Here is a 27,613-nt window from a genome sequence, read left to right on the forward strand (position 1 = left end):
GTTGCGCTACAGCCAGGCTGGTCATAGAGCACAAAGAGCCTGGTATGCTATCGTAGATGAGCTTGTAGTACAATGGGAAGAATATCATGAGTCTGGCTTCTAACCCGAAACAGCCTTATATTGTTTACAGTATTTGACTGGTGTATCATGCGAGGCACCTGGAACATGATTGTTGTTGATAAATTTCTGCCAGAAACCGGCGACCTATTAAAAAGTCTCTCCGAAACAACAGAATCTAAAATCCGGACAACCGGTCGGATTGGTAATCGTCTTATCCCGACTTCAGTCTAACCGTATATGGCCAAGAGAGACGGAAGGAGGGAGTCCATCTAAGGAAGAAACATGTTCGACTCGGCATGATCAATATCCGACATCAGCTGCTCCCACGTCCGCAACGACGGCTCCGCGTCCACTCGAGGGATCTGGCCCGCAAGCAGCGGCTGGCTCTCAATGTCGAACTGTAACAACAACGGATCCAGATCGAGTTTGTCCAACGGCTGTAAGGGACCCACTGGAGCCAAATCCACACCGAGCTGGGAATGAGCATGGGAGAAAGCTGTCGGCCAGGACAGGTCGCTGAGGGTGTCACTCGGGGCGCTGCTGGCCCGCGAACGCGGCGTGGGTGCAGCAGATGTCACAGCACTGCTACCGAGGCTGAATGTCGGACTAGGCCGTGCGAGCTGCACAAGAGGGCCCGCCTTGTCCCGTGCCCGACATATCAATTTCTCCAGTGGACGCTGGATTGCTTCCTCCTGGCCCGCGACTCCTTTGCGGCGCAGCAGCTGATAACTTGCCTCGATGGTTGGCCACGCGCTCTGGATTTGGGTCACATCCGGGCAGAGGGAGCACTCGGTGATGGCGACCGCCAGCGCGTGCCACGGCATCGTCACGTACCAGCGGAATCCCTCGCCGCGGGGATCTGTGTGCATCAGATGTGCCTTTTCCAAGACGTTTAGGGCCAGGCGGAGAAGCTTGTGGTTGTGCTCCTGCGGGCTGGGAGACGGCGAGGGCGGCGGCTGGCTACTGCCGTTACTGGGCTGCGGGAGCTGGAGCGGCCGTAGCGCGGACAGCCGAGCGCCAGAGACGAGGCATTGCGTGCCGTGCCAGGTGAACCACGCGAACGGCGAGGATTCGGGGTCGCAAAAATGCAACAGGCGGAGCGCATTCTGTTCAAAGCGCTGCGCGTGTTGCTGTTGAGACGCCTTGTGTTGTAATGATGCCGCGGTGCCAAAATTCAGGGCCCGCCCTGCTAGCTGGAGGTGGTATGTGACCAGGGCGAATGTGGTATCGCACAGCCCCTCCCTGTCCGGGATTTCATGAGTCATGGTTGGATCGAAATCCGAGTCGTTGATGTGCTGGGGCAGACAGAATGTGGAGGTGGCCTCTTCAGTATTGATGAGCGGTTCAGAGGCCTGGCTGAAGGAGGTCTGCAGGTCCATCAGTGAGATGGTGAGCCACAACCGCCTGCGCATCTGTTGGCTGAAGAATGTCTCATCTCGCTCCCGGTGGAGACCAAGTGCCTTTGCCAGCCGCACGGCCACCGCCGTCAGCGTCCATGCGGCCTGACTGCGGTCTTCGGATCTCCTGGCAATCTATTCCACCGGGTTAGTAAAACAGTGCTGCTCTTGGTCTTCAGCTTGTTCAGAAGCCGGTACTTACGAGGTAAAGCACAAATGCCTGCAGGCCAGTGATACTGGGAGAGGCCAGCAACCCACTTCTCTCCAGTGCGGCCTCACACGCTCTTCGAGACTCCTCCACAATGCCGCTGGACCTGCTCCTTTGAAAAATGGCCGAACATTGATCGTCGGTAAAACTCGCGGCAGCAGCGTAGCAAATGGCAGACCGCAACGCATCAACGGCAACGTGCCTCTCCGGATAATCAAGGTAGCGCTCCCCTTGTAACATCCACTTCTCGACAGTTGGCCGGTGCAGGATTTTAATAATGGGGTCGACTTGCTGGAGGTAGATCTGGCATAACTGCCTTGTTATTGCTTTGTCTTCGAGGACCGGAGTCCAGGTAAGGGTCAGATTATTTCCACTCAGGCCAAGGAGACGGAGCCCGCCGTCGTCCATTCTCGACACTTTAGGTGCTAGCAGACTATGGGTATCCGATTTGGTCTCTGAACTCGATCCTACGTCGCCACCAACATCTTCTATCTGATCCCCCACCCACGGGAAACAGTCAGCATCCCAGCGCCAGTCTACATTGGCCCCTGCGACATTGCCTACCTCTCCAACCAAACTAGTCCAGAAACAATCAGGGTGCGAAGTCAAGGGTGGTTGCTTCGGGACATTAGTTGGAATGGACAAACTGCATGACAATGAGCTTGTTGGCGCCGGATATGAATCGTTAAAACCCGACTGTTCCTCGTCAGCACGCCCGACTATACACCGGTATGCGCAACTAACCTGGCTGGCAGGTGCCGGGCACCGGTCCTGCATGGCCGCACGCATGCTGTTGACTACCGCCTCAAGCTTGTGGATGCGTTTCCTGAGGTCGTCGTCAACTGCCCCCACGGCGCCGGAGGAAGCATCTGTCTGCTTTTCCTCTGAAGATACCGGACCCACAACAGGGGTCGGCGCGCGTGCGGGCACGGACGCTGGGGACAATGGGCGAGCTCGTCGCGCATGGACACCTCGTGGCAGGCGTGGGCGCTGGACAGGGACACAGACAACGCCTGCCGAGACGCAGTTGGTGCAGGGATCGACCTTGTCGCACTTGATCTTGCGCTCGCGGCAGAGCTCGCAGCTGAGATGCGGAGTTGAGGGGCGTTTCCGCTGATTACTTTTCTCCATCTTGATAACAGATGGTGGTCCGGTGGCTGGGCGTGAGTTCATGTCTATATATGCTTCATCGGACCATGGATTCCTTGTTTCCGGAACAAGTTAGGGTGGCGATATCTATATCCTAGTTGCATAAGCTCTAGGTCTCAGGACACGAGGGAAACACGAGGAAACCACGAGGTGAACACGAGGATGAAACCATTGGCAATGTAACGCAACCCCTGCAAGTGCCTGGATATATGACCATTATAAGGATGTTGTTGCCTGGTATCTCGTCTTAAAATGACTGGAGTGGGCATAGCGCTTTTTTACTTGTAAGAGGTGACAACTACATCTTCTGTCGGTGGATCGCACATCAATGACCGAGCGACTACGATAGGGTAGACGGCCATCATATAGTTGCAGGCAGATGCAGGTTGTTTTCGGTTGCGGGAAAGGTGGGCATACAAAAGATGGAATAGGCCGGGCATGATGCATCGCAGGATTCTGTTGTAGGAGAGTCGACCCATCGAAATGCTCGTAGCCTCACTGTACTAACAGCACAATCAGGCAGAGCAGAGGAGATATCAATCGGTACTGGATGACCATGGAAGCATGCTAGCGTTGTGGAACATGAAATAAGCGACCTGATATCAGCCTCTAGAAACATTTTTCTCCAAGCCCCAGTGACGGTGTGGGTGTCGACCACTAGTAGATTCTTATCTCGACCTATAATCTGACACGTATCAAGTTCTCTGCTGATTCGTGGGCTTTTACTCGTGTTTACATGGCCAGACTTACTCATTTGCCTAATACGAGCATGGAGTGTGGTAGCGTCCAGTGAGAAAGAGGTGATATTCGTTATGCCTGTTTCAGTCCGGCCTTATTTTCCATAACCTTATTTACATTCGAAGACGATCTTCTTGAGATACGCTACCCCAGCCTAGGCCTTCTGTGTCTCGTCCCGGCTTGGTCAACCCTTTGCAGCGGTTTTCTTGTCTGTTTCTTATCGAGATGGATACAAGGCCTTTTGGTCTTCATTACTCTCAATTGCCATCCATGCATAATAATCACAAAGGCAGCCAGTGCTCTCATTCTCAGCATCGGCCCCACATTCCTAGCCCTAGGTGTCAAGGCTCGCTGCAAAGGGGTGGAGGAAATTCATCCGCCTCGCCAATCACCTTAATTCTCGATATTAATAGAGGTCTAGCCTCGTACTGCATTATCCCCTTGTGGCTAGTAGTGAACACAGCCAGAGCTCGATCCTTTCAGCCTTCCGCACCTCTCTGAATAGTTGGCTGCGGGGTCCTCGTGTTCATCATACGATTGTCTGGCGACTTGGATGGCTCCTGGTAACCAGTCTAGCCGCCTATGGCATGATCTGCACGTTCGGCATATGTCGCCTTTCTGGGAATCGGGGGCCATAGGTGTCCTCTTAGACTGGTCGTGGATTGGATACGGGTTGATCCACATCATGTTTGATCCAACCCATGTGGATTATAGTTGATCCACCACCTATCCAACCCACCCTCATATGATCATATCCATGTGGATTGGATTATGGATAATGGATATATCCATACTACCTATTTTCTAGTATTCTAGCCACACTAAATATTTTATTATATAATATGATAGTTTACTATATATATATTATATATTACCTATTAGATAACCTCAAATAGGCTTAATTAGGGAGGTAGGGGTGCCCCCTAAGGATGGGATGAAAAGTGGTACGGAGATATATATCTTACCACTACTATCCTGATCACCATCCTCTATAATCGAAAACCTACTATAACTCCATACTTTCTTAGTAGATCTAATATTTTTATTTTATAAATAGATAGATAGGACTGTTCTCTATCTATAGATATAAAAATATTCCCCTATCTAGGCCTAGGTTAGGTTAGATAAGCTTATCAGCTTCTAGAGGCCCTAGATCACATGCACCTAATGGGTTATCCATATCTATATAGTATGGTAGACTAGGCAGGTTCAACCCATATCCACATGGGTTGGATCAGGCCTATCTAGATCCAACCCAAAGTGTGGATTGGGTGGGTTGGATACGGATTTGTGGATTGGGTCAGCCAGTCTATGTCCTCAAGAAAGGGGCATCCAGTCATGTCTCAAGTACTGGTCTAGGTTTCGTCTCCGTAAATATTAGACGCGAACTAACAAGTACGAGGTGTTTGGTTACACCTCCGGACTCCGGTCCAAGAGAACTATGGCCATACTACGTTCAAGTCTGCAATGAGTATGATAATCGAGATCATGGGGTGGTAGGGCATCGATCATGCACAACTTGCTGTTCTTTTGTGCTGCATTATCTTTGGATTCCACTGTCGGTGATCTTTTCTACCACACGTTAGGGAGCAACCAATTGTATCCCCCAACCGACCCTGGTTAGATGGCGCTCTGAGACCGGGCCAGATACCAATAAAGTCTTAGTAGGTTCCTCACTAATCCTGACACTACGCTAAAATTTATTGGCAGAATACAGACCGACGGCTAGACAGTCTCCTGGCCTCAACATCAGTGTAACCATGTCATTCTTATCTACTAGTGCAAACCGTTCAAAGTCACACGGGTTTCTTCTGCGAAAGCTCCCGCCACTGAGCCATCGGCCGATGCAGCACATAGAACCGCTGCTTGGACCGTCGTACCGCGTCCTGTGATCTTTTCCACGCTCGGTCATAGTAACTCCCAATTGCCACGCCCAAATCGCCCGCCACACCGGCCGAAACAGCAGCAGCCAGCTCGACACCGTCCGCCAGTGCGTGATTGCCTCCCTCCCCGCCAAATATGGGCATTGCATGCCACGAGTCGCCGACAAAGGCGACGCCCCGCCCTACAGCACGCTGCATGTCCTCTTGCGTCACAGAGACGCACCGGACGGCCCAGTGAAACACCCGGTGATGTTGGATAGCCTCGCCATTGAGAAACAGACTCCACGGCTCGGCCAGATCGCGCGACGCAAGCTCCTCCACCAGCGCCGGAGGGATCTGCTTCGCGTCCTCGGAGGTGAGATTGGGCCGGTACAGCGGGTCGTCCTCTCCGCTGCCCCAGGCCGGCCGCGAGTACGACCAGTCCATGTGGACATGCGTCTTGGTCATGTTGCAGACGGCGAACGGCGCGTTGAAGCCATCGCCGACACCCGCGAGGATGTTGGATTCTCCGGTGTGCGGCCGGAATAGCCGGTCGAAGTCGGCCCTGGGCAGCTGGAACTCGCCATGATAGAGCACCGCTGGGACAATCTCGGGTTGGACATCCGGGAGGACCTGCGATCGAACTATACACATATCATCAGTTCGGTCCTACAATGTTAGAGGAGCAGTTCCAACCAGTCGAGTTCACTCCGTCCGCAGCAACCACCATCAGCCCCCGATAGAACGCCCCGTTCTCGAACTCAACCCGAACATCCTCCAAGCTCCCCTCCACCCTCTTCAGCCGATGCCCGTACCGCACATCCAGCTCCTCCTCCCCACAGTCCGCAATCCACCTGCGCAACGCGTTCCGGTTCGCGCGGACAATCTCCTCCTTTGTCGACGAGTTCGTGTCCGGCACAAATAGTTTCTTTGCGGTCCCGTTATCCCATACAACCTGGTCGATCCAGCCCGAGCCGCCGATTTCCCTGTCCGGCGCGACGCCGCGCGTCAAGCTTCGTAGCGGCACGTCCCCGAGAGCGGACAGCAGTGTCGCGTATCCCCATTCGCGCAGGCTGATGGCGAAGCCTTGCCTACGATCTGGGCTGGATGCTTCGAAGACGATGTTTGGGATGCCGCTATTTGTTAGCAGGCGGGCGGTTGTGAGGCCTGAGATGCCGGCTCCGATGATGAGGACTGGGAGTCGGGGTGCCATTGTAGTGTACTTGGTAATTTTGGTAGGCAAATGGATAATGATCTAGGCCCCTTAGTTGCTTGCATCTTCTGGTCTTAGGCCAATGTATCGCTGCGGGGGAAAACGAGCTGCAAGGCTGTGGCTAAAACCCGAAAGAAAGAGCGGATTTTGCATGGAGACTCCGGGTTTTGGTGCCGGATTTTAATGAATAGAAGTATGCAAGGGACTCTATCACTATCGCTTTTAATATGCGCATCAGACAAGGCACGAAGAACAACTAAATTTGGCATGAGGGTGGTCAGGGATGGTGATTCTGGACAGTGTGGGCGAGATAGGTGCTTAACTAGCTACATAAACATAATTATATAGAATAGTCCTTATTGGCTTGATGATCCAAGTTCGTAAACAGACCTTGTGGCTTGCCGATTTCACACCCGAATACAGGATCAAGCTTGTGAACCGGTGAGAAGTTCTACAGAAAGCCCACTGAAGGTTGGAAAAATCCAAGAGTATCTCACCGAGAATGTACACGTCTGTAGTAGATATCCATTTACTTTTATAGATATTTTACCATTTTCAGGGATTAGAGGAATTGAGTAGATGTTAGCTGTAGATTGATTGACAAATGACTAAGACAAATTTCTATATGGAAAGGCAAAGGAGGATCTATTAACAATACTCTTCCAACCATGCCGTCATCTCCCCGATAGTCGGACATTCCAGGAACAGCGAGCTCTTAATCTCGATCCCCAGTTCGGCACGGAACTTCTCTGACAACACAAGCGACATGAGCGAGTCGATACCCAGCTGCACGAAGCTTGCGTCCGGCGTCAACGCGTCGACTTCTAGCCCCGTCTCACGAGCCATCACCTGCAGGCACTGGCCCACCACGCCGGCGTCTACCGGATCGCCCCGGTCCGACGTGGCCGGCGTTACGACGGCGGATTCGTCGGGAGACTCTTCCTGGGAGAGAGGGGTGAGCGGGGGTGTGGAGCCTTGGCTCTTGCTGGCGGCGGGGAATGGGATTGCGGCTGGGTTGCTCAAGCGCACTGGGACTGCGACAGGGACAGCAGCAGGAGGAGGAGTGCTCTTTTTCACGCTGGTGGCGCTGGGAGTGGTCTCCTGCGGCTGCTGTTCCGCATGGGAAGCCGCAGCGGGCGAGAAGAACCTGTCCATGAGAAGCCGCGGCACGCGACGGAATCGAATCTGGCCGACCATGCCCACAATCCGCTCGCCCTCCAGAATGTACACGTCGCCGGCGTACATGTTCGCCTCCTCCGGCTGTGGGAACATGCGCACGTAGCTGCGATATTTGCCGCCGGCCTTCAGCGGGTTCAGCAGACGGAAGCTGGAGCATCCGGGCGTGACGTAGAAGTAATCCCTGGTATTGGACGCATCGCTGCCGTTCATGACCAGGCCGGCCAGGTGCGAGACGCTGTCGATCCAGTGTGGTGGCGTGTGCCAGGTGCCGTGCCGCTCCTCGACGAGCGTCACCTCTGCGACGGCCTCGTGCTCGTGCAGCACCACTTGCTCCATCCCCCGATACCGGTCCGCGTAGTCGACGACGTTCTTAAAGAGCGCATAGGCCAGTGGCTTGGAGAGCTTGCTCGCCTTGCCTTCTGCGGCGCGCTGTTCTAGCGCCTCAATGCGGCCCAGTACCAGATGGGAGAGGCGGTCCCATTCCCTGGTCCACGCGGCTGGATCCTCGAACCGTACCACGGCTGTAGCGAAGGATTCGGCGGCGCACTCACCCGTCTCGGCGCTCGCGTTGAACCAGGCAAGTGACATGGAGCTAGTGGACAGGTCCAGGTGTGCCTTGAGCACAAGCGGCTGGACGCTTCCTTTCTTCTCGAGGGCGACCTGGGCGTGCAGGACTTCGACGTCCGACAGGTTCATGTGCACATCTTTGACCTGGGGAATGAGTCGGCGGTAGAGGTATTCACCAACAGTGAAGGCCATGTCAGACCAGATAGACTGTACAAAAGTTAGCCATAAGATTTCTTGCAGGCATATATACAGACGGAAAGACAAAAAAATTAGAATAAATGACATACCGAAGTTGCAACGCCGCAGTTATTCATCCTATGACCATGTAGAGCCTCCAGGAAATCAGGATGCTGCATGTCAGAGAGGACATGGAGGGTGGCCGTTGTCGCCTCGACCGTCTCAGCGGTGATCTGGTGAACCAACGAGGTGCGGAGTGCTGAAGGGCGCGACATAGACAGAGACAGAGGGGCTTTCTTTTCCCCGTACTTGAGCAGTGCCTTGTCCAACGTCCATGTTCCAATGTACGGAATCCAGTAGTCGGTCTCATTCCAGCTGTAGGTGGGCAATTTCAGCAGCGAGTATTCCCGCTCGCGGGGCCGGAAGTATTCCGCCCAGCAGGGCGTGAGCCCCGCCAGGTGGAGGGTGACCAGGCTCTTGGACATGGTCGCCAAGTTGTCCTCGTTGCGTCGGCAGGAGGAGATCACGGATGCGGAGCTGTCTATGCCACGCACAAGGCCAGCGCAAATGGGGTGCGGCCCAACATCGATCCAGATCGTCTTGGCGTCTACCACGCCGAAGTCCTGAGCGGCTTCAATGGCCGCGACAAAATCCACAGCCTCGCGAGTCGCACGGCGCAGGTACTGTGCGTTGATGGACTTGCGGTCGAACACAACGCTTCCGAGCAGGGGGGACAGCACGGGGATGCTGGGAGCCTTGAACGCGATCGGCGTCGCCAACGTCTCCAGCGAGTCCAAGATGGGCTCCATTTGCGCGGTGTGGAAGGCGAATGGCACATCCAGCTGCGTGCATTTGATACTGTTTGCCTCAAGGGCCTGGCGGATCCTATTGATAGACTCTTTAGTGCCGCCGATGACGGTATCTTGTGGGGTGTTGCGACAGCACACTTCGTAGGCTATTTCAGCAGTCTCGGGGCTGCCTGAAATAAGCTCTTCAATATCATCCTCGGATGCGCGAACGGACAGCATCGAGTGGCTGCCTTGAGTGCATCGTTCCTCGGTCAGCTGCGCGCGCCGTCCAACGAGGTAAAGAGCGTCCGCAGTGGAGATGACGCCGGCAACAGCAAATGCAGCGTATTCACCAAGACTGTGCCCCACGACAGCGCTGATGCGAATGCCTAGGTGCGACCAGAAGCGTGCCAAGGCAATTTCCAGCACCACAACACTAAGCTGTGTAAGAATGGGCGACGCGGCCCCATCGTCAATGCTACCGTCGATGACGGCGACAACGGACGGGAATCCCAGCCGCTGTACAATCTGGTCAAGCTGGAGTACCTCCGTACGGAAATAGGGGAACTCGGCGAAAAGCTCCCGGCCCATGCCGCGGTAGTAGGCACCCTGGCCAGTGAAGGTCAGCACCACGGACGGCGCGTCGTTCGGGATGGCCCGCAGCTCGGCAGACGCCTTGGGACTGTCCAGCCAGGAGCGGAGAGTCTTCTCTAGAGCCGCGATGTCGGAGGCTGCGGCCCCAAACCGCATGCTGTGGTGCATCCGCCGCGCGCAGAGGGTGTACGAGAGGTCCGCAAGGTCCGCGTCGGGGTTCTGATCCAGCCACGACAGCAGCTTCTCGATATTGGCCTGCAGGGACTTCTTGCTCTTTGCGGAGATGACTACTGGGTGAGTTGTGCGGTCGTCCTCGGTTGAAACCTTCACTCTCTCCGGGGCGTCTTCCAGGAGGACGGTGGTGTTGCCGCCGTGCGCTCCAAACGAGTTCACGACAGCAAGACGCTTTTTCCCGGCAGGCCGTGGCCAGGGGGTGTTCGCCATGGCCAAACCCACATTGCGTCGATCGAGGTCCTTGGGAATGATAGGGTTGATCTCGGTTTTGATTCCGATGTGCTTGGGAATCATGCTCTTTTGGTACACCAGGAGCGCCTTCAGCAGGGAAGCGATGCCCGCCGCTGCCTCACCATGCCCGATGTTACTCTTCACTGCGCCCAGATACAGACGCTGATCGGGTCGACGGCGAGGCACAGAGGGCGCAAAGACATCGGACACCGATTCGGACTCCACCGCATCACCCGCCTGGGTGCCAGTTCCGTGAAGCTCTACATAGCTCACATCGAGGGGGTTGACGCCCGCTTGGTGCAGCACCTGGCGGTAATTGTTCTTTTGCGCGCCAGCATGAGGGTGTGTGATAGAGACAGCCTCAGCGGAATGGTTCGTGCGAGCACCCAGAACCACAGCCAGGATGTTGTCGTTGTCCGCCTCGGCATCTTCCAGCCGCTTGATGACGACCGACCCGACTCCATCTGCGCGGCAATACCCGTCGGCGTCCTTGTCCCAAACCTTGCATTGTCCCGTCTTGGAGAGGAAGTGGCCGTTCCCAAGCCCGGCGTAGTTATCCGGGTCGGTGATGACGTTCAGCCCCCCAGCAATGACCGTATCGGCCTCGCCGGACCACAGTGCCGAGCAGGCTGCCTGCACTGCCGCCAGGCCACTCGAACAGGCGGTGTCAATGTTGAACGAAGGCCCGGAAAACTTGAAGAAGTAGTTGATTCGCCCATTGGCAAAGGCGCGCTCGCCACCAGGCACCGCATATGTGCTGATGTTCTGGGAGGCGTTCAGCTCTCGCCAGTCGTCGCTCGCTTGTCCGTAGAATGTGCCGATGCGGTTTGGCTGGGTGGACGGGGTGCGGCCGGGGACGAGGCCTGCCATTTCCATGGCCTCATATGCGGTGACCAGGGCAAGCCGGTGCATGGGGTCCGTTTGCTCGGCCTATTCCATTGTTAGTATCGTTGCAGGAGGAAGCCGGGGTTGGTAGAGGAGTTTACCTCACGCGGGGACATATTGAAGAACCCGGCATCGAAGTAGCCTGGCCGATCAATGAAATTTCCAAACGGAGTCTGAGTCGCATTCTCCGTCTTTCCTGTAGGGTCATAGTGTGTGTTCAGGTCGAATCGGTCCGGTGGCACTGTAGTGAGGGTATCGCGTCCCTGCTCAAGCAGCTCCCAAAACAGCTCGGGGTCATTGGCGCCACCAGGTAGCCGGCAAGCCATACCAACGATGGCGAGCTTTGACGCCGCGTAAGAAGAGGGGCGGCGGGCACCATAGTCTCCGTGAACCCAGGACACCAAATCGCGCCGGACCCACCCCAGCGCGGGGAAGTCGGTCTCGATGGCAGTCAGGATACCCTTCAGGACCTGTGACATGCGGAAGGAGGTAATTTGATAGCTTCCTGTCGGTTCCTTAAGCTTGACGTGCTCTAGGATACCGGCCGTAACGTTGTCCAGGTAGATTGTGCCGGTCAGCAGCTCGGTGCCAATCTCCAGGAAGAGCTCGCCGGCTGTCTTGGCCTCGAACGGTTTGCCGGTCTGGGAGGAGATCAAGGGGAGTCGCACAGGCCGGGAAGATGGGATCACAGACTTGGCGCTGTTTATAACGGTGTCGATATCATCCTGACTGTATAGATGCGGCGCGTGGCAGAGACCGTCGTACACGGGGAGCGGTAACGACTTGGAGTATCGCAAGCTGGGCGAGTGTTGGAAGGCGGCTTTGATGCGTGATGGTGGCCCAGTCACACTTACGGACGTCTTGTCCGCAGCACTGACAAAGACCTTGGTGAGCTCCGGGTTCTGTGTGACTGCATTGAACTGAGAAATCTCCTCCTGAACTGCTTCGTGCGACATCCCCGTGACGACGTGCGCCCAACTCTGAAGCGTTCCATCCGACTGGGGCGCTTCGAGCTTCGTCGAGACGTCGGCGACATACACCCCCAGACGGAAGGAGACGCGAACACTTTCGGCTCCGACCTTGGCTACATCTGCCAGGCTGCTGGATAGAGCCACGGCAGCGCCGGCGAGGATGCCGATGCTCAGGCCCGCGAGAATGGTCTGGGAGGGATCTAGGTCCCATTCAATATCCTGAGCTTCGTAGTTCCTAGACAGTTCCTTAGATCAATAAAGTCCAAGAGTCACAGGACGAGTAAAATAAATACCCGATGAGCATGCCAAGTTCGAGTATCGTAAGTAACGCGCTCTCCATAGCAGCCCCTAGAGCGCCCTGGCGAAAGTCCACCTCGGCGAGCGTGCAGGCCGTGTCGAAGTGAGGCACCAGCTCCTGGAGCTGTTGAGGCAAGTTGGCCACCTCCTCTTTGAGAATCGCCGTGGATTCATCGAGAAAGACCGACAGCAGCCTGAACCGCCGGTCCTTGCTGTGTTGGTGCAATCGCCGGAACAAGTCCTTCAGGTCATCGGTGGGGAATTCATTCCCGAACCATACTGTCTGTCCACGAGGTGTCGCCATGATTGTTTTTCGAACGATGTTGATGTTGAGTGCCGATCAATGCCCTCCTGCAGGAATCATAAGCCAGATATGGTTGGATTTACGGCCCCTTGAGGCACAATAATAAGTAAACTGCAGACAGGCATCATTCCACTTGTGCTACAGTCGACTCGGTTAAAATCCGAGATATGCAAAATCCGAGACATCGTAAAATGCGCAACGAACGCTTTTTCCTGATTCCTAGAATCCGCCTCGTATTGGCCACGATGAAACCGCAAAGGCCGAACAATATTCGGAAACGGCGCGCTTATGCAAAATCCGACACCGATAAGGAATAATATAACCCGGCGACTGCTCAAACCCAAACCTCTAGGCCCACAGATACTACATCTCGCAACAGAGTTCATTTGGAGACCGGGAGCTCTTAAAGCGATTATTAAAGGCTGAGTTTGCCATCCACCAGGGTCATACATATCCTCACAGAGTTACCAAGCATGTCTCCTCTTCCGCTAAATGGCAAAAGCCGTGGCGCATCCCCAGGTAACGCCGCGCCACTGCCCATTTTCGATGCGCTTTGCCGTTCCCTCCCTGTGGGGACTGAGGACGAGCAGTTCTGGTGGAGACTGACGGGCCGACACCTTGCCCGTATGATGCTCGAGGCGGGCTATCCCGAGCATCGCCAGGTGGAATGCCTACTCTTCCATCGCTTCAAGATAGTCCCAACCTTCGGTCCTCAGCCCCAGTCGGCCGAACCGTGGTACAGGAGCCGGGTGGCTGCAGCTGCGGGAGACGGTGCTCCCATCAGCTACAGCTGGCGTTTTGGCACGGCGGACAGAAAGCCCTATATCCGCAACTACATTGAGCCTCTGGGCCCTCTGACGGGGACTGCGGCCGACCCGAATAATGACATGGCGACCAGGGCGTTTCTGCAAGACCTCACCACCACCCTGCCGAATCTCGATCTGTCGCTCTTCTGGACGTTTGAGCCACATCTTGTTTCCCGGTTTTCCGACAAGGCCGACCGGGAGAAGTACGCGGGTCCGTCGGTGCTGACTGGCGTGGAGCTTTCGCCCGACTCGGACGCCATCGAGATCAAGATGTACCTGTATCCCCGGCTTCCCGAACAGATCAGCCAGCTCCTCAGCACTATCATTCCAAAAGCAATGCGTGAGGCCTACGGCGAAGACGTGTGTCTCGACAGTCTGAATCTAGTGAAAGACTTTCTGACAAACCACCCCGACGGGCGCCAGCTTAGTCCTCGTGGAACAACCGGCATTGACTGCTGCAAGGTACAAGACTCGAGGGTGAAATTCTACGTCGCGACAAACAACACTTCCTTCGACCACATTGCAACCGTCATGACCATCGGAGGCCGCCGGCCCTTGTCGATGGAGGTCCTCGACAAGCTGCGGGAGCTGTGGTATGAGCTGAACGGACTGCCGTCTGATTTCCCCACGTCAGAGCAGGTGCCAGCAGGCCAGGGGCAGGAGGGCCCATCGGGCCACCACGGTGTAGGCTTCTATTACGATATCCAGCCGCGCCTTGGACTTCCCGATGTCAAAGCGTTCATTAACGTGCGCAAGCATGCCAAGAGTGATCTGGCTGCAGCGGAGACAGTGATTGGCTTCCTGGAGCGTCACGGCCAGGGACACCACAATCCAAGGGCTTACCTGAACGTCCTCCGAGACATCGTGCCGGCTGAGGAGCTGGAGACGCGCGTGGGTGCCCAAGCTTTCTACTCGGTTGCAGTCAAGAAGGAGGAGCTGGACATCACCGCGTACTTTATTCCGCAGGTTTATCGACGCTTTGCTTCCGTCCAGGTGGAGCTGAATGGACAGCGGAGGAGTAGATTTGAGTAAGCCGGCAGCGGCTGTTGGAGCATTAGCGTATTCAGACGTACTTAATGCATCCAGGCTTGGACAGAGCGCTGTTGTTGTTGATGACCTTTTTTATATAGCAAGCACACTAGCATTCCATCACGTTGATCCCGTCAGCAATACTTTGCCAATATAATGAGTCTCATGTTGGAATTGTCATCGAACCATCCGACCAGAGCAGAGGCCCTCAGAGTATAAGGACCAGTGGCGCAGATACCAATACTCATAGTCCCTGTTGGAAATCAACCGTAACTCACCACCCCGTAAGGCGTCCCAAACGGGTTAGTCTGGAGGCTTTGTAGCCTTGTGACATTGCTACCTATTGTGGGCCGGGTGCCTAATGATGCCAAGCCCCTGCATGCCTGGTCGTGCCTGATTGTGCCTGGACCCTGCAACTGGTTGACAACCAGCTGTCAGTTGGGATATGACTGACTATAAAGCGTGGGCCATCGCTTCACCCTGGCCAGAGTCAATGCAATGGCATTCTGCTCTTCCTTTCATATACGAAGTGCCATTTACTTGCTCAGCAACTCCATTATCTCTCAATCCTCCCACAAACTGTACAAAAACGGCCCCGTCCTGAGAGCTGCGCGAACCGTCACCCATCATCCTGTTAATGATAGAAGGCATTTTTCTCTCGAGAATCACTTTCTACGTCACTCTACGCCTAGATCTGAATCGGTCCCAATGTCCACCGTAGAGTCAACGCGCTTCGAGCTTCCGGGGTTTACTCTGCCCCTTGATTTCCGGCCCCATGTATGTTTCCAGCTTGTGTGCTGAGGCAACTGATACTAATAAATCTTAGCGAGAATGGACAGATGTTGTTTATGCCAACGCTTTGGATGAAAGCGATATCCAAAATGGTTATGTTGGGTAAGAGTTGCCTGGACCAGAGTTGCCATGGATTCCTAGAAGAGAGGTTAAATCAGACAGTTATATGTTCACGCGGAGGGAGCTCTCCATGATGCGTATAATGGAGGCAATCACTGATAAGCCGGATTGGGATAAAAAGGTGCGTGGTTGATTAACTCCCTTCCAAGGCCTTTACCGACGCACGCTAGGTTTTCAACCAAGAGATAACCGATAAATGGCGAAAAGAAATCTCTGATAGCGGCCAAGATATCACTGAACGGATGATTGATTATATCTTCGCGGAGCTCCGGTGGAAATCTACGGAATATAAAAAGACGGGAATCCTAACGGCTTATGATCCCGGTGTGGTCAAGTCAGATGTGGCCATTCCAAAGGAGCTCAAGCAGCAGCTTCGGGACCTTGTCAAGCCCCTTGAAGACGTGCCTGTAGAGGAGAAGGACTATCACCCTAGGTCTGACAACAAGGTTGTAGACCTGGTCCACCCATCGCTCTTCCCACTTGTGTATGGTCGCACAAAAGTTCTCGGCGACAAGCCGATTGGGCTTGACGACTGCTTTCTAAATGTAGGGCAGGGGGAGATGACAAAGATTCCAGATTCGCCACCGAAGCATCCTCGTCGTCGAATGTCCGACCATGATCCGTACAGCCGCCATTTTCAGTGGCTTCCATGTGAAGTCAAATTCAATGGCAATGGCGAGTGTCAGATCGCTTCATACATCAACAATCTGCACCCAGCGAAGCACCGAGATCTGTACCACGTGATTGAAAAGATACTCACACAGGTCATTCCTCTGTGGGATATATCCCTAACACGAGACTATAATATCCCACGTCGGATCCAGTACGACAAGGTTGAATACCTTCCGAGCGCGGAGCCTGAACCTCAGCTGGAGGATGACGAATCAGACGAGGACGAATTCTATGAGCGCTTGGAGAAATGGCAGAATACCCGACAGCCTAAGCAACCCGAGCCGTCTAGATTTGAGCCTCCTACGGGTCATCGTCGAAACGCAGTCGATCTGCAGTCAAAGTTTGCAAAGGAAGGATTGCAAGTAATTGTCAAGCTGGCCAACATCGAGCTTACGCCTGAGAAACCAGAGTATGAAGGGGGCTCCTGGCACATTGAAGGACAACTAGTATGGCAAAATCGTCCCCAGCAAATATCAGCTATTAACCCAAGATTAGAACGAGCGGATTTGTGCTACAGCGATTTACTATTATGACTCGCAAAACATCACCGACAACACCCTCTCCTTCCGTCACCGTGCCGATGACAGACATTTCGATGACCTTTACTATGAACAGGGCGAGTTCCAATTCTTGCGTGTATTCGGCTTTGAGCCCAGTGCCGGCGGCTTCGTCGAGGAACAGATAACTCAAGACCTGGGAGCGGTAACCTGCCGTGAAGGACGCCTTTTGACGTTCCCAAACACACTGCAGCACCGCGTCTCTGCCTTCTCGCTCTCTGATCGCTCTAAGCCAGGTCACCGCAAGATTCTCGCGCTTTTCCTCATTGACCCTAGTCGACGAATTATTTCGACCGCTAATGTCCCGCCCCAGCGAGAGGACTGGTGCAAGGAATGGAAGCAATCCGTCGACGACGTATTGGGGAAGCGATTACCGGTCGAGTTGCAGAATATGGTGCATAAGACTGTTGACTTTACACCGATGACTATGGATGAAGCCAAGGAGTATCGGTTGAAACTTATGGACGAGAGGTCTGCCAAATCTATCCAGACCAATCGTGTTTTCGAAACGGGGCACTTTTCTCTATGCGAACACTGAGTTTCCCCATCCTTTTCCAGGTCCACCATTTCCGTACCTCAGTCTCCTATGGACTTTTCTTGTAATATTACATCTACACTACGCAATCAGAAAGAAATTCAACGTCCTTTTCTCAGGGACCCTACAGCACCGGTACTGGGAGAGCTAGTGTAGCGTCTTGTACGGATAGACCCGATATAACATCCCAAAATCCAATCCTGAGAGATTGCTAGTCCATATGTAAGCCTACGTGTCAATTCCAAAATGATAAACCATCACTTACACCGCAAACCGAGACATCGCGGGTATAGGATACTTTCATTGGCACGCGAGGATATTTCTTCGTCACCTGGAATTTCATTCTCTGCTTTTTTGCCAGTTAGACTTTTGACCCTACTCTTATAGGATAACTTGAAATTGTATTCTAGCAGGGCGCGTGTGCTCATTTAGAGCTGTGCAACTTAATTTCTATAGTTATTAAAGATGACACTTTAGAATAAGAAGTTAGGTACTACTATTAATATTTTAAGAAGTGAAATAGAAATCCTCCTCCTCCTTCTTCCTGATAGCTACAGTCTTAGATCCTTAACGAGAATATAAGTAGATCAATCCGCCAAGGTGCATTACGAGCATGATATCCGCGTCGAGAAATCTGCTTGCGGAAATGAAGAGGAGCAGCGGCCGGTCCCAGGCGAGGCGCATGGCGCAGATGCCCATCGCTTTTCCGTGGTCAAGTGCGAAGCTGATGAGGATTGGCTCATTGGGGGCACGCAGACCCCGGCAACGGTTCAGGCTGCTGCTTCACGACAGGAGACAACTTGCTAAGCAGGAATTTCTCCTCGTATACCCCTTGGAGAAGGGACGTGAGATGGGCAATCCTTTCGCCCGTCGAATTGCTTTAAAGCGGGCGATCCGTGGTTTGCACCCTTGAAAGATGTAGACATTTGGGCTTTGCAGGTCATTCAGATTCTAGGAATCGTCGCATGTGCTTTTCTACTAGAGTCATGAGATATCAAATTGCTAGTCCTTCATCTGCTTAAACCTCTCCACTACCTGCCGATAACTCCCCGTTTCCAACTCCTCCACCAAACTCGGCCCCGACGGCTTCCATCCCAACTTCTCGACAGCCTTCCCATTCGAAGCCCGAATCGTCAGCCCAAAGAACCTTGACAGGAAATCCCCCCACCTCTCCTCCGCCTCCTCCCTCTCAAATGCCCTAACCGGGACCCCAACCGCCCTCCCAATCGCTCCGGCCAGCATCCCATACGTCGTATCCCAGTCGCCCGTCCCGTGAAATATCTCGCCGGCTTTAACAGTCTTATCCGACGCCAGCAGCAAGAACAGCGCCGCTGCATCGTCCACATACACACTGCTCACGCACCCATCTTTTACAGACGCAATATACCCGCTCACCCCATTATCAACAGCCATATTGACCATTCTTGCCGCGAACCCCGTCTCGTTCGCCCGGCCGTACACATACGGCGGGAAGCGGACAACATTAACCCGCACACCCCTCTCCGCCCATGACAGCGCGTTCTTCTCGCACAGATGCCGCCTGACCCTGGTGTTTTCGGCATAGGGCGCCGACTCGTCGACGACGATGTTGTCTCGGTCTGGGCGCACGGTGAGAATCCCACTGGCGACGATGAGGGGTTTGGAGGTTCCGACTAGCGGGGCGGCCAGGGCGTCGACGGCCTCAGTGTCGAGCTTGATGATTTGGTCGTAGGATTTGCTGAAGTCGTGGTCGAAGGCGAGGTGGAAGGTGGCGTCTGCTTTTGCGGATTGTTCGCGGAGAATGTTGTGTGTGGCTAGATCACCGCGGATGGGGACGGCCCCGAGGGAGGTGAGAAGCTCGTCGCGCTGGGGGCTGCGGGAGAGGCCGTGAACGGTGTGGCCTTGTTGGATGGCGAGTTCGGTGATGACGCGGCCGATGAAGCCTGTTGCGCCGGTTATGAAGATGTGCATTCTGTACTGTGTGGGGTGAGCGATAGCTTGGCGGTATTCTTGGTGATGCGGAGGACGGGGGCTCAGCCGCGCTATATACCGAGACGGATTTTGGGACATCGGACTTAGGGGTTTAGGTTGATGCGGACAGAGGATTATTTGGAGACAAGTTGCTCCTAGCAGGATATATTTTATTGAAGCTGATTGTGCTGATCAATTGTAACGCCTCAAATATCCTGGTCATGGTTGAATAATGAATTAGGGTCATAGTCAATGTTGACGCTTTGGTCATCAAGACCAGTTAACATTTGCTCCGGGTAAAGGTACGGAATATCACAACAGACTTCCATGACATTAAATAACTCTCGTTTTAATGCTTGACTGGTAAATTTAATCTCACTGGCAGTTTTATGCAGCCAATGACATCAACTTCGTTTTGCTTCCTGGCTTGAGTCATCGTCCTCTTCGAAGGACATACATATATCATCGTACATCAAAAGCACCAGCACTCTCCTCATCTGTCTCATAATCGAGTGTTCAATGTAAAATGCCCAAAGTAGCCATCGCAGGAAGATCCTGCCCAACCCTGGGCGCATCCATTCTCGGCCCCCTCACCAACACCCACTGGAGCCTGGTCATCCTCTAGCGGCAACCCAACAGTCCTAAACTTTCGCCTCCAGGCACTGAAACCCTGCTATGTTGATTATTTATCCCATACATCTCTCGTCACTGCACTTGAAAGTTTGAGGTGTAATTTTGCCCTTGTCCTCAGCTTTATGGAGAAAGTCCAGGTAATCTTGGTGCGACGATGCAAATGCTGCGTATATTTTGTCCGTCCTGTGAGAACATAAGATGACTAGAAGTTCAAGTAACAGTTAGTGCGTGCTGATCGAAATGGTTCATGGATTGGCACCGATCAATTGTTCAGATTTGGGAAAACACCCTATTTTAATATCCAGCCGACCCTCTCGGATCCCTCCTGCATCAGTATAGCATTTTCCAGGACAATTATTGGAAGCTTCCGTGATGCGTCAATGTTCGAAAAGCTGCCACGACAGACTGCGGCTATTTCTCTCGGCATTCTGTCTGCTTAACGACCGTGTAGTTAAAGCCAGGCCGGTTTGCATTGTACTGCGGTATTCCAATGTTCCGTCATCCTAACGTGTGGGAGGTGCGAGCAAACTACTATGTAAGGGATTTTGATCCACACTTTGCAAAGTCGCGCTCCTAGTATATGCTAGCTGTCCTACTCCAAGAGATGTTTCAGCCATTGGTGTAGGACCTCTGGGTCAAGGACGTCATCGAATTAGTACTAACATGCAGGCAACAAGCGTGCATGCGATGTTGGTCATCCCATGCTGGGATAGGTAGGGTCTGATTATTATCACTCTTGTAGATTAGAGTTGCATTCAGTCTGAGTTCAGACAAATTCAAACCAGCTGGCACTGAACTGCTGCGATTTCAAGTGACAAATCCAAATTCTAGGAAGCAGAAGTTGCAGACCTCACCCTGACCCTGTGTGGATGTGTGATTCAGTATGAGTTTCTTTGTAAATCTTAGATCTTCCTCAGTCGTCTTCTGAAGCTCCTGCGCTGTAAACGTGATATAAACTTCGGGGATCAGCAAACACGGCAGTGCCCAGCTGTGGAGACCTAGGTCCTCCGTACTACCCAAGAGCGTGGGTGCTAAAACCTTGGTATCCGTTGAGTGGACAACTTACCACTCCGAATACGAGATATTCTGTAACCAAGCGCCAATCCCAACAGGCTAGGGATTTTCTTTCCGTTGATTGGTGGTTCTTAAATTAGATCCCGTGGTTGCTTACTCGCTTCTCCTGAGCAGGGCTGAATGGTTGAGTTCCATGAGGCTGAGCCTGGCGCTGGTGGCCTAAAGAGTTATTAAGAGTTGGTGTGTTGGTAGCCGGATTTGCATAGAAATACGTCTGGAAGAATTTGAGTATCTAATTCGCTGTTGATCCCATGAGGCTGAGCCTGGCGCTGGTGGCCTAAGAGTTGTTGAGAGTTGGTGTGTTGGTGCCTGGATATAAATACTTCTGGTCGAATTGCCCTGATATTCTCTTGTTTGTCTTATCATTTAACAATATTCTCAACATATTCACATCGTACGGAGTATAACTTAACTTTGTCACCCTCCAAACGCCTGCACTTACCATCATGTACCTCACCAAGCTGATATCCTTCGCTCTCGTTGCCACTATAGCCACCGCGGCTGCGGCTCCGTTTCAACTGGAGGAACGACAGAGCAACGCCTGCCAGCAAGCATTAGCCGAACTCAACCAAGCCTCGTCCTATTATACAAGTGTCGCCGCAAAGTGGAATGGCGACGCCGCTGTAAGGCCAAAACTCATCTCTTAAGCAGAAGCACTCGACTAATCCGTAATATTTTTTAGGCTGCGCTCAGAAATGGCATCCAAAGATTGCAAAGTGCGGCTAGCTCTATAAACCAGGTCTGCTCACAGATGGACCAGGCGATTTCCCATTCGGGCCAGGCTTAGTATGCTATTTTTCCCCTCCTGGAGTTATGGATTGGTTCAACATCGCTAACAAGAATAAACTTGTGCAGCCAGTCAACAGAGAGCCAAAACGCCAATAACTGGCAGTAAGCCTGGGACAGCGTTTAGTTGGAAATATGAGTCGAAAATATGACTCCACTTTGGAGAGTTCATACGCGGTATACCTATCAGCTCCTATCTACGATTCTCCACTGCACTCACCCCAATGCCATTGTACTTAGAGAACGTGTTAAATGACAGCCTTACTCTATTGTCATTATTGTTGAGGAATCCTTGGGCGTGGCACGGAATTACGTTGATTGTGGCATCTCTCAGTTTAGTCTCAAGAGGTGAAGGGTGAGCCAGATCTCTCGCCCAACAAATGGAAGTCTGTTGGCATTTTTTTGTCAATCTACTTAATGAGGCGAGTTCTTGCAAGTTGTTTTAGAGGCGACTTGTCAAATGCCACAAAAACTCTGATGTTGTTCCTCATATCTGCATGGGCTCCATATCTTCTCCTGAAGCAGACTTTTGTCTTGAATGTCTGGAATGCCCCTGTCATCATAGCCATCATACTGGGCGCGTGGACTTGACTTAGATCAAAGACAAGGCTGTTCTTCCTGATGCGGACTACTACATCTGCGGGCCTCAGCCCTTCATGAAGACCCAGAGCAAGAGCTTGGAGGCTTTGGCTGTGGCTCAGGACCGCATTCACATGGAGGTTTTTGATTGAACGACATATCAATGCCTGTCGTCTTAGAGACTTAGGTGGCCCATGCACCAAAAGTCAGTATTTTGAGCGAGAAAGGAGAGCAAAGAGAACCAAGATCTGTCTATTATGTTTCTTGAATAATCAGACTTACAGAAATGCTCAGCCAATGTGGAAAGAATTAGATGCACCGCCAGCAGTAGAAACCTGGATGGCATTTCACAAGGTGGACATGAGTGGACACAATCTTGTAGCCGGAGTGATACTAAAGCAAACCATGAAGCTGATTATCCTAGAGTATTCGTAGAGTGCAGGGCCTGTTAAATTAACTAGGGATAAGTCGGAAATCTACAAGCCCACTTAACATATCTTTTCCCATTCGGTACAAGGCTTGCAAGTAGGGGATTACTCCAATACCGATGGGTCTGCTTCGACCTCCTGGTCAAAATAAGGCTGAAACGATAACCACATCCGATTCGAATTCCCACGCCGTCTCTGAACCCACTCGGCCTCCTCCTTAGGGATGTGACGTTTTTCCCAACCGGGACCGGATGCCGCATTGGCCATCAGCTGGGCGTGGCAGCACCGGTCGAGAGATATGAACAAAAATGCGGCCTCGTCTGGTGTACTGCCACAGGTGATCAACCCGTGGTTCTGTAGGATGACACTTCGACAGGAGCCCAAGGCGTTCGCAATCCGTGCCCCTTCTTCGGCGGTGAGAGCTGCACCCCCATATCAGGGGTATACAGCGTGGTCCTTATAGAATTTCAGCGCATCTTGAAAGATCATTTCGAGTGGTTTCCCGAAGCACGAGAATGCCCTCCCGTGAATCGAATGGGCATGGCAGGCTGCATTGACGTCCGGGCGTGCCTTGTGAATCTCGCTGTGGATTACAAAGGCGGCCACGTTGAAGGGCCGCTGAGCTCCTCCGGGTAGAACGTGTCCGTGCTCGTCGGCTAATACCAGATCGGAGGCGCGCATCATGGCGAAGTGTTTGCTCAATGGGTTGATCCAAAAGTGTTCTCCACGGGCGGAACATGTAAGCTACTGTATGGGCGTTGTACATTGCATTACTACTTACCGGGATTCACTGGGTCCCTTAATGATATGTGTCCCGAGAGGCCCTCATCGTAGCCCTGTCGGGCGAGGGCCCGAAACGCAACCGCCAGATGTTGTTTTTGATACTCGCGTTCATCCTCCTTGGAAGCGAACTTTGGTGGTACGCGAATTGCGACTTGTCCTGTCTTGTTGCTGCGGAAAAGAATGTCATTGAAGTATTGTTCGTTTCCAGGTTTGGTGGATCTCGGTGTATTTTGAATTGGGCTTTCGGGGGCGCAAGTGGAAGGCTCCGTCGCGGGGGATTTTGCCGCAAGACCCAGTGCTCTCCGGCTGCAAGTCACATAGCGAAGTTGTTCACGGGAGATGACTCGAGGAGGCAAAGGGCGTACCCGACACGACCGATATATAGCTGCCATGGTGGTTTGACTGGAATTGCGCCGATAGAAGTCTCCGGGAATGGAATCCACCGCTTACATATAGTCACTGATACGCGTAATCTGTTTGCCATACATCGGCCCTGGCGTTGCAACCATCAATAATGCATGCATACTCCGGAGTAGATATGCAGGGTGATAGATGCAGCGTTGTGAAAGGAAATCTAGATAGAGCGAGAATTACATATAATAGTAGTAAGGATGCTGGGGTCCAGTTTTTTAATTTAGTAGTCGTTAATAGCACTGCTTTTTCATAAAATATCAGTTGTACTAGTAATCACTCCACGCCTCGATGCCCCACGAAAACCATTGTCCCTTGGTCCGGTCATTAACAATCATCACGTAGGTGCTCAAACCAGGACTAACGCTCAGCTTCCCCATTAAAGTACAGGTTTATGACACTATAAGCAGCACTGAATTATCTACCTCACAGATGGCATTTGGTAGAGCAGAGCACCGCCCAACAAAGGTGGACCACCACGGAAGCATCACGCCATTTATGCTGAAGCCCTTTGGAAGTATCTATTGGAGCTGTCTAGTAGCAGGACAAACAGTAGTCTGAAAACGGAAATGCCCGCGGAATCTAGATCTTTCTGGACTCGCCTTAAATCATATATGACTTCATGAAGCCCTCTGCAGATACGGTATTAATCACACCTCTCCATATTGCCTTCGTGGGCCGCCCATGGCCTGTCGTGCTGCGTGTGAATTCCGTACTTGCATTCCTTATCGTTTAGCTGATCTATCACCACACTGTACCCCGAGCCCACCAAACATGTATACCCACGACGTCTCACTCCACTGGCTCTCTGCGTCCCCTGGATATTTTGAATTGATATTTCATATTTAGGTAGCCTAAATCAGAGGATCTAGTAATATCAAAACTCCTAGAGAGATGCTAGAAATTAGTGATTAGTAAGTAAAAAATCCCTAACCAAACTGCAAAAACCGCAAAAACCATATCCAGTAGGTTTAACTAAACTCAAATTAGTTTCACCCTAGGGAAACCGCGACCGGTGCAATTCCGTAGGCTAGGCACTGAACCCTCACCACTATGAGTTCAGTGAGGGTTGGATTCGATTTTAGAGGTTCAGTTATGCCACTCTAAATAGGCCTGTAGGGGGGAAAATTGTAGAGTTATGTAAAATTTGACATGGAATTGCGCCAGGAACTGGCACCAATTTTGAATACACTAGGTGCGGTGAATCCTTCAGTTCATTACAAACAATCACCCACTGTTGAGTTTTGATTTCTGAAATTTCTCCCCGGCCCACTGGTCTATTTGTCTCAGGCTGCGTCTTGGTGTATTTGCCAGCTTTTCGTTGATGTATATGGTCTCATTGCGTGTAATCTGGCAAAGTCCATCGACAGCTAAATACTTGTAGTTGGAAGTAAGAAAGCCATAATTTAGCAGTCTATGGATGTAGATTTGAGCGACCTTTCACTGGCTAGGTTGATGACGCAGAGCCAGATACACGATGCATGCCGAGACCCAATGTAGGCCTCAGTAATGAATTGGAAAGGCTACTGAATCCCAACGGATGCATGGAGTGCAAATTTCGGCACCACCATCAGCAAATCATCCAAGGAAACTTTATCGGCCTTGCCAAAAATGATGTTCCTCCGCATGGTTTCACCCCCATAAGGCTGTGCTGTTATAGTAGCAGACAGTCCTTTATCACTTGGACCATATACACGCGCCGCGAAACCCCTTTCGTTCCCCTGTTTATCAACGACGGGCCAAGGACTAAATCCGTAACAAAATCTAAAAAAGTCTTCTGCGAATGCGGTTGCTACAGCTTGCTGCTGTTCGCCTAAATACTCACTGTAGTTCTGAAAGAGGTATGCAATATCAAGTAAGTGAGAAGGTTGACCTTTCCAAGGTCCTTCCCAAGGGTTACCTTCATTGAAGTAATAGACATGTACGTTTCCTTTCCAGCCCTGGGCGAAGCTCATAACTGGTGCAAAGGATACGACGTCGTTGATGAAGTTAAGCACTGCGGAAAACGCTTCATCATCTGGAGTATCATATGCTATGCTGTATTTCTCAAGAAGCTCTCGTGCTTCAGCCGGTTTCGCCGCAAGGACATCATACATTGCCGTGATCAGGTTTTGTGCCGCATTCTGCCTCCAATGTGGAGTAGAAAAGGAGCAAATGCTAGCCTTGAAGTTTGTTATTAAATGAAATACTAGAGAAGAACCTCTCCACTTACATCCATCTGCGCATTACCAATCATCAAATCTATGCACGCGCCGTCTGCTTCCGGCTTCATACCCCCATAGGACTTTGTCTGGGCAAAAGTCATAGCCGAGGGGATGAKTTCTCCATCAGTAGCGAAAGCTATCGGCACTGTGGGTGGAATCTTGGACATTAACTCCTGCGCGGGGTTGTCAAGCAAAACCCTAAGCCTCTGTTCCGGAGTCATATCTGCCAGACCTAATGCCTTCATGGCCTGCCTATAGCCCTCTTCATGCGCATCCAAGGACAATGGCGGCGTCATGAAGTAGCTGCCACTCATTGCTATTGCCCTTGAAAACAAGTTATCGCTGCAACGCAAGTGAAGGGTTACTGCCGCTGTTACTAGCTGGTAAGTCAACTATGCAGTGGATAGTCAAGTGGGAAGGGAGTCTTACCCGCGCCCGCACTCATTCCGGCCAGTGTAACATTCTGGTTGTCCCCTCCAAAACAATGAATATGCTTTTGCACCCATAACATTGCTGCTCTCTGGTCCCGGAGACCGTTATTAGGCTTATATCCAGCGTTTCTAAGTTCCTCTGAGGTGAGGAATCCAAAGATTCCTAGACGATAGCTGCTATACTTAGCAGGAGCCTATGCATGTGGAGAAGGACATGAAAGTGAGATGTACTTTACGGAGACAGCAATAATGGGGAGTTTCTTCTCGACTGACAATCTCACAAATCGCGCCATATCGTACTGAGGCCAGGAGGTCCCTCCAGTGACAAGCCCACCTCCGTGGATGAAAATGAAGACTGGTAGCTTAGAGGCTGGAGTGGTACCAGATGGAACCGTGATATTCAAGGTAAGACAACTGACGTCGGACTGAGAAATCGCTTTTCTAGGAAGCGTATGCTGTATTGCACTCTGCTCCAGCTCGCAACCGAAGGGTGGAGAAACGGCGGTAGGTCTGCGAATATTCTTACTGTCAATTCATATCCTGCAGACTCCGGGCAATATTCCCTCCCAATACAGCATATTGACTTACCCATAAGTTGTCGCATTGAGGACAATATCTCGATTCCCATGGTCAGTAACTTCGGCGACGGCCAGTCGATCTCGAAGGGAGGCATATTTTATCCCGAGATACTGTGTTACGCCGTCTGCGGTCTTTCCTTGAACTTCACCGAGCAAAGCTGTCTTCAGAGTTGTGGCGGCCATACTGTGCTCCAAGATCACAATTGCAGGGTTACGTGCTTGGACGTCTCTTGGGGGCTTGGTTGCGAGCACATAACATTATCGAAATATATACTAAAGCAATCAGTGCGCTTCGAACTAAATCTACATGGAATATATTCTGATATTTGAACTCGTCTCCCTCGACAGGCTCGATTTTCCAAACAAACAATACACTGCCATGGGCCCTTAG

The 27,613-nt window shown here is 52.3% G+C and overlaps 9 protein-coding genes across 9 annotated transcripts; 3 read left to right on the forward strand and 6 right to left on the reverse strand.

Annotated features, from left to right (window-relative positions):
* Positions 1–329: 329 nt before the first annotated feature.
* nscR (Zn(II)2Cys6 domain-containing transcription factor nscR) lies at positions 330–2,796 on the reverse strand (the record flags this gene model as incomplete). Its single annotated transcript, XM_043296325.1, has 3 exons — positions 330–1,592; positions 1,660–2,361; positions 2,410–2,796. The coding sequence occupies 3 exons, from the start codon at positions 2,794–2,796 to the stop codon at positions 330–332; spliced, it is 2,352 nt and encodes a 783-aa protein (XP_043152260.1).
* A 2,552-nt stretch (positions 2,797–5,348) lies between these two features.
* Positions 5,349–6,627, reverse strand: nscC (FAD-dependent monooxygenase nscC; the record flags this gene model as incomplete). The annotated part of the gene is made up of 2 exons (XM_043296326.1): positions 5,349–6,058; positions 6,111–6,627. The coding sequence occupies 2 exons, from the start codon at positions 6,625–6,627 to the stop codon at positions 5,349–5,351; spliced, it is 1,227 nt and encodes a 408-aa protein (XP_043152261.1).
* Positions 6,628–7,275: 648 nt separating this feature from the next.
* On the reverse strand, positions 7,276–12,854 carry nscA (non-reducing polyketide synthase nscA; the record flags this gene model as incomplete). Its single annotated transcript, XM_043296327.1, has 4 exons — positions 7,276–8,580; positions 8,661–11,327; positions 11,384–12,488; positions 12,547–12,854. The coding sequence occupies 4 exons, from the start codon at positions 12,852–12,854 to the stop codon at positions 7,276–7,278; spliced, it is 5,385 nt and encodes a 1,794-aa protein (XP_043152262.1).
* A 473-nt stretch (positions 12,855–13,327) lies between these two features.
* Positions 13,328–14,692, forward strand: nscD (prenyltransferase nscD; the record flags this gene model as incomplete). The annotated part of the gene is made up of 1 exon (XM_043296328.1): positions 13,328–14,692. The coding sequence occupies one exon, from the start codon at positions 13,328–13,330 to the stop codon at positions 14,690–14,692; it is 1,365 nt and encodes a 454-aa protein (XP_043152263.1).
* Positions 14,693–15,397: 705 nt separating this feature from the next.
* Positions 15,398–17,368, forward strand: Asppvi_000016 (DUF4246 domain-containing protein; the record flags this gene model as incomplete). The annotated part of the gene is made up of 5 exons (XM_043296329.1): positions 15,398–15,466; positions 15,516–15,583; positions 15,644–15,722; positions 15,772–16,719; positions 16,769–17,368. 5 exons carry the CDS (start codon positions 15,398–15,400, stop codon positions 17,366–17,368), a joined length of 1,764 nt encoding a protein of 587 aa, XP_043152264.1.
* Positions 17,369–18,367: 999 nt separating this feature from the next.
* Positions 18,368–19,315, reverse strand: nscE (NAD-dependent epimerase nscE; the record flags this gene model as incomplete). Its single annotated transcript, XM_043296330.1, has 1 exon — positions 18,368–19,315. One exon carries the CDS (start codon positions 19,313–19,315, stop codon positions 18,368–18,370), a length of 948 nt encoding a protein of 315 aa, XP_043152265.1.
* A 2,153-nt stretch (positions 19,316–21,468) lies between these two features.
* On the forward strand, positions 21,469–21,809 carry Asppvi_000018 (uncharacterized protein; the record flags this gene model as incomplete). Its single annotated transcript, XM_043296331.1, has 2 exons — positions 21,469–21,645; positions 21,705–21,809. 2 exons carry the CDS (start codon positions 21,469–21,471, stop codon positions 21,807–21,809), a joined length of 282 nt encoding a protein of 93 aa, XP_043152266.1.
* A 1,111-nt stretch (positions 21,810–22,920) lies between these two features.
* Positions 22,921–23,990, reverse strand: Asppvi_000019 (uncharacterized protein; the record flags this gene model as incomplete). Its single annotated transcript, XM_043296332.1, has 3 exons — positions 22,921–23,169; positions 23,263–23,537; positions 23,597–23,990. The coding sequence occupies 3 exons, from the start codon at positions 23,988–23,990 to the stop codon at positions 22,921–22,923; spliced, it is 918 nt and encodes a 305-aa protein (XP_043152267.1).
* A 1,542-nt stretch (positions 23,991–25,532) lies between these two features.
* Asppvi_000020 (uncharacterized protein) lies at positions 25,533–27,405 on the reverse strand (the record flags this gene model as incomplete). The annotated part of the gene is made up of 5 exons (XM_043296333.1): positions 25,533–26,171; positions 26,222–26,589; positions 26,643–26,818; positions 26,876–27,154; positions 27,233–27,405. The coding sequence occupies 5 exons, from the start codon at positions 27,403–27,405 to the stop codon at positions 25,533–25,535; spliced, it is 1,635 nt and encodes a 544-aa protein (XP_043152268.1).
* Between the last annotated feature and the right edge of the window lie 208 nt (positions 27,406–27,613).

This window comes from Aspergillus pseudoviridinutans, assembly GCF_018340605.1.
Source record: "Aspergillus pseudoviridinutans IFM 55266 DNA, scaffold_1, whole genome shotgun sequence".
Lineage (NCBI taxonomy): Eukaryota > Fungi > Ascomycota > Eurotiomycetes > Eurotiales > Aspergillaceae > Aspergillus > Aspergillus pseudoviridinutans.